The sequence below is a fragment of the Sprattus sprattus genome (assembly GCF_963457725.1).
Source record: "Sprattus sprattus genome assembly, chromosome: 1".
Taxonomy (NCBI): Eukaryota; Metazoa; Chordata; class Actinopteri; order Clupeiformes; family Clupeidae; genus Sprattus; species Sprattus sprattus.
In genome coordinates, this window is record NC_137920.1 from 13,952,177 (window position 1) to 13,957,696 (window position 5,520).

The following is a 5,520-nucleotide window of genomic DNA, read 5'->3' on the forward strand; positions in this document are numbered from 1 at the left end:
ACTCCTCAGCGTCCTTGTGCCAGATCACATGACCTCCCCATGCTGCAGGAACACAGGAGTCACCAACTCCTATTCAAACACATGTGTGATGCTGTGATGCTATTGACATAGAGATATGTGTATTCTGTTTTTACACCACTGCTTTGATGATACTATGCAAATGATGAAGTAACCTTTTTGTATAGTTTGTGCTTTTTGTGCATTTCAGCAATATTATGATGTATTCTGCTCTCCTTAAGGTTTAGTTATTTGGTGCATTTGTTTGAAAGTGATGCACTGGTCTGGGGTCAGTGTGTGTGTATGTGTGTGTGTGTGTGTGTGTGGGGGGGGGGGGGGGGGGGCATAGTTATTGTGTATATAGTGTATAGTTATTGTGTATTTTGGTACCTGACCATTCTGAACTGGTTTAACTTGGCTGGGGTGTGTAGAAGCAGATGGGTGAGAAGGTGAGAAGGAAGCTTTGTCTTTTCCAGATGTGTGAGGCCTGTTATATTTTTGCTGCCTGTATTTAGCACTCTAAGGTCCAAGGCCTTTTAGACTTTTCTAAGTTGTCTGACATGCCTTGATGTTTTTGTACATTTTGCTTAACTTAAAACATTGATGCACAAATGGAATATATGATTCTATTCTAGACGATAGCAATAATATCATGTAAGTAAAAGGAATGTAGTAAAAAAAAGTTTAATTTAAATCAAATGTAAACATACCCTTGGAAAATCCTTGTTTCAGAGGTGCTCAGACTTTGTACATAAACACATTGTAAAGATTTATTCACAAGACTTTTTATTTCTGAGCCTTGTAAACATAGGTGTTGGCTAAACACATGTTAGTTTAGCATTCAGAAAGTATGTCTTGTTTCACTACCACATATTTATAATTTCAGAGTGTCCTGTACCATTCCTAAATCTGTGCCCCTACAAATGCATATTGATGAGTTGGTGTGAACAAACCTGTGACACTTCTCGCAAAGTCAAAGGCCATATCCTAATGGCCCTAGAATGTCTTTGTGGCCCAAACCCCCTGGAGTGAATCTTGCCACATCATGACCCAATGGAGATCACTGAATCACCATCTCCTTATCATATGAATAGCTGTCATTTGCTAATGGGTGGGTCCTTAGCAGCAGAAACCCCACTCAGATACTAGAAAGTGCAACACATCAGTTCTATTCCCCTGACAAAGTGCTATTTATTTTAAAATTTTGAACTGTATATATTATAAAAGAAAAGGGTTCAATGTTTCCGTGGTTGTTCTTTTTATGTCTCTAAGACGAAAACTCGCGGAGCTTTACATTTTTTTTGACAAAAAAATAAAAATATCCCGTACGAGGGATATAGACCTTAGACAGTTAGGGACATCTGCCCCAAGCTATTGTAGTGCCTGTGCATATTCATCAGTTAGATTAAGTTATATTATAAGTCTGTTGTTTATTTTGTTTCTCTTTGTTTTTGCACATGGATACTCTAACCCCCCTGGTGGTGGGTTAATACATTGCAGGCCACTGCATTTTTGTCTCCATGCTGCCTTTTTGTGCCTATAACACCCTTGACATTTATCCCTTTAACAGTGTGTGTGGGTGTGGGTGTGTGTGTGTGTGTGTGAGAGAGGCATAGTTATTGTGTGCGTGTGTGTGTGTGTGTGTGTGTGTGTGTGTGTGTGTGTGTGTGTGTGTGTGTGTGTGTGTGTGTGTGTGTGTGTGAAAGGCATAGTTATTGTGTAATGTGTGTGTGTTAGGCTTAGTTATTGTGTAATGTGTGTGTGGTTCCTGTCCTCTATGTTTCAGTTGTTCTGCACATGCAGACTGGTGAAAATGAAGAGAGAATGAAGACAGAAACTCACAGCAGTGAAGAGCGATGTTCTGGTCACACTGAAGAGTCGAGTAAACACATGATGCTCTGCACACCGCACAATAAAAACATGGTCTTTTTCCTGAAATAAAACCTATATATTTTAAGAATATAACATGGGGCTGGCTTAACAGTGATGGAAGTGTCTTCATTATTTGAGTTGATAAAGGTTTGTTGTTCTCCAAAGTCAAAAAAGAGAGTATGAATGTGTTCTTGTCCCATGTGTCAATTTTAAATGCATAACTGACTTAGCCATCACATGCATTGCAGTAGGATCATAAGTAAGGTTACATTTCCACACAATGCATCACTGCAGGTAGATGAGTGAGGGCAGATGTGAGTTTGTCTCCAGAGTGACTCTTCAGGCAGGTGTTGGAATGAAATGTGTTTATTTCACGTTTAGATGGAGAGCTGCTCCTGTGCTCTGTGGCTTCTCACAGATCATCTTCATCTAGTCAGATAGATGTCATCTCTTCAAACATGACCTTGGAGAAAATACACCTCTCATACGAGCTGTATTCAGCATCATTTCCATTTTATTATGAAAGACTGATTGTATGTTTTTTTTGTCCTTGTATGCAGCAAAGGATGTGTTGGCAGTCATTTTGATAGGCTCTTTGCAAAATCAACATTCTCTCTACTCGCTCTCTATTAGATAAAGTGTGAGGATCAATGTGAATTAATTACACAGAAATATAAATAAACTACACAAACTACATGAGGGCCTTAAAAATGACATTCATTTTCAAATAGAGGAAAAGAAAAACATGATGATCATCGAGATGCTGCAGGTGACAGACTATCCAGCAGTTTGACTGTGTTTGGGTACATTTACAGATAAAGTTTTACACAAACAACAAAGAAAACTGTTCATTTTACAATCTTAAACGCAGTCATTATCATAATCATCATTGTTATGCTTCATAGATTCTATTCAACTCTCTCCAAATTGTACAAAGAAAAAACAAGGTTGTTTTATTTTCTCAATGAATGTCAGCAGAAGAAACTCCTTTGATCAGTCTGCTGAATGGCTCAAGTCCAGTGAGTAACGTGTAGTTCAGGCTGTTCTCTGTCCACAGACACACCTGTTTATGTCACACTTTCATCAACTGCTCCATCATTCATCAAAGATTCACTGTACTGAGACTCTTATTGTTCTGCTGAACTGTGTGTGTAAATGTATACGTGTGTGTTTGTGTGTAGTATCAGTTTGATAGGCCACATAATATTTTTAAGCCAGGCTTCTCTGTCTGGGTTTGATCCTCAGGTACAGCTGTGATAGAGAAAGAGAGAGAGAGATGAGCTCCATTATAAGCAGTGATACTGTAACACAGTAATATCTTCACAATGATATCTACAGCAGTGTTTCCCAAACTGTATAAAGTCTCCAGCTATGTACCACCCCACTCCCCATGCTGTCGCAGGTGCATCCTCGATAGTAGGCCTTCTACTAGTAGTAGCGTTTCGTGTCTCTCTGGACCGGGGATTAACTCTTTTTAGCCATTTATTAATTTCTGTGCAGCAACCGGAAAGAGCTTCCGCTTCTCTACACAGGGCATACGCGAGTGGAATTCTGTTGTTGCAGCTAGGGAGTTGTGCCTGTGTTTTGACTTACCTACCTGTACCTATTTATATATATCGTTGAACACTACAATGTCTACATGAGTGTATTTTTGGCATTGCGACTCGGCTATTCAGACTATTTGAGATGTCATGTCTATTTATAGGTCAGTTTGAAAATGTAATGGGCTGACTTTAAAAATGCGAATCACATTGTTTTTCCCCTACGTTCCTTTGGTAACTCTGGGGTACCAGACCCCAGTTTGGGAAACACTGCTCTTCGCCAATCACACACACAGACAGACAGACAGACTGACCCCCAGCAGGTTTCGGGGGATGTAGCCCTCCTTGTCCCCACAGCGGGCCCACCACCACTGCGTCTCCTCCTGGTCCTCCCTGCGCAGGATGGTCATGCAGTCCCCCTCCCTGAAGGACAGCTCGTCCTCAGCCTCCACCTCATAGTCCCACAGGCCATACACCACCCCTCTGTTCATGATGCTCATCTTCTCCTGAACACCTGTAAAACACACACACACACAAACACACACACACACACACACACACACACACACACACACACACACACACACACAGTAATACACTCCGGCCATACACCAACCCTCCCTGCAAAACACACACACAAGCGCACACACACAAACACACACACACATTCATACACACACACACACACTGACCGTAGAGGAACTGTGAGCACTGGGCGTATCCCTCCTCCATCTCCTCACACTTGTCGGCAGCCGTCTGCATGTCGCTGTGGGTGACGGCAAACACGGCCGCCCCGGACTCAACCAGGAACTTACACACCTGCACATTATTACAGGAGGCAGCACAGTGCAGAGGGGTCCTGGTGGGGGAGAGAGAGAGAGAGAGAGAGAGAGAGAGAGAAAGAGAGAGAAAGAGAGAGAGAGAGAGAGAGAGAGAGAGGAAGGGGAAGACAGCAGGAAGAGAAATGGAGAGAAAAGCAGGAAAGAGGGGTGAAGGGGAATGAGAGGGAAAGAGAGAGAGGTAAGTAAAGAAGGAGAGAGATAGAATGTAGGAGGGAGAGAACAAAAAGAGATTTGAGATGAAAGAATATTGCAACATGTATCAGGGGTGAAGTGGCCAATGGACTTGGATGAAAACCATTCCCCATCATCTTTCATCCCTCCACAACATTTATTTTATTACATGTTTTAAAACGGGATCATTGCAAGTGGTGACAACAAGTGCACACACCAAGCAAACCTCTCCAACAATATTTTCTTTTACCTAAAAAAGCTATATTTCTGTTACAGGATGATCAACACAACTATCTAACAGTGAGCTATGGCTGCAGCTCACCCTCACAAGTCGCCAGAAAAATATGAATTAAAATGTTCTTAAATATAATGTCAATGACAATGAAGCTGGAAAAAAGATCAGTATTTCTCTGGCATCAGTGTTCAACAAATCAAAAGTGTTCATCACTTTGCATTGGCATCGAAATGACAGGCGAAATACGTTTGTTTACTGTAAAGTGATGTTGAATCATAAGCCCTGACAATGATATGATGCCCCCCTCCAACTTGGCGCTACACTGGCCTGTAATTCTACTACTGATGAAGTTATGATGATTGAAGCAATGCCACACACACTCTGAATGGTGTTGATAACACATCACAAACAGGGCTGATTATGGGCGTCAGATTCTCACCAGCCATCACTGTCGGCCGCGTTAACGTTGACTCCAAACTGCACCAGAAACTTGACAATTTCAGTGTGGCCTGCACACACAGAGTTGTGGAGGGCAGTGATTCCCTCATCATTGGGCAGGCTGGGGTCATCCACCTACACACACACACACAAACACACAGATAAACACATTTTAAGAATTTGTTTGTCTTCTTCACCAAAGTAAAGTATAAAGTTCAACTAACACACATGTACATACACACAGACATTATAGTAACTGCAAGATTGGTCCTGTGTATTCTAAAGACAAAGTACAAACAGGGTGAAGTGCAACACCAGGTCAACACTGTACAGTGTACTGATTTTGTATATGATTCTCTGCACCAAGGTCATATTGTAAAGGGTACAGTTTATAGTCTCACCTCATAGATCAGGGGTGGGCAAT

The 5,520-nt window shown here is 41.7% G+C and overlaps 1 protein-coding gene across 1 annotated transcript in view; it reads left to right on the top strand.

Moving 5' to 3' along the window:
* The window catches only part of LOC308367650 (NACHT, LRR and PYD domains-containing protein 3-like), a gene marked incomplete at both ends in the record, with an annotated part of 25,222 nt that extends 25,190 nt beyond the window's left edge, over positions 1-32 (top strand). Inside the window, one exon of the mRNA XM_080841627.1 lies at positions 1-32. This exon is cut by the window's left edge and continues 499 nt beyond it. Within this exon, the coding sequence (XP_080697753.1) occupies positions 1-32 (32 nt within the window).
* Between the last annotated feature and the right edge of the window lie 5,488 nt (positions 33-5,520).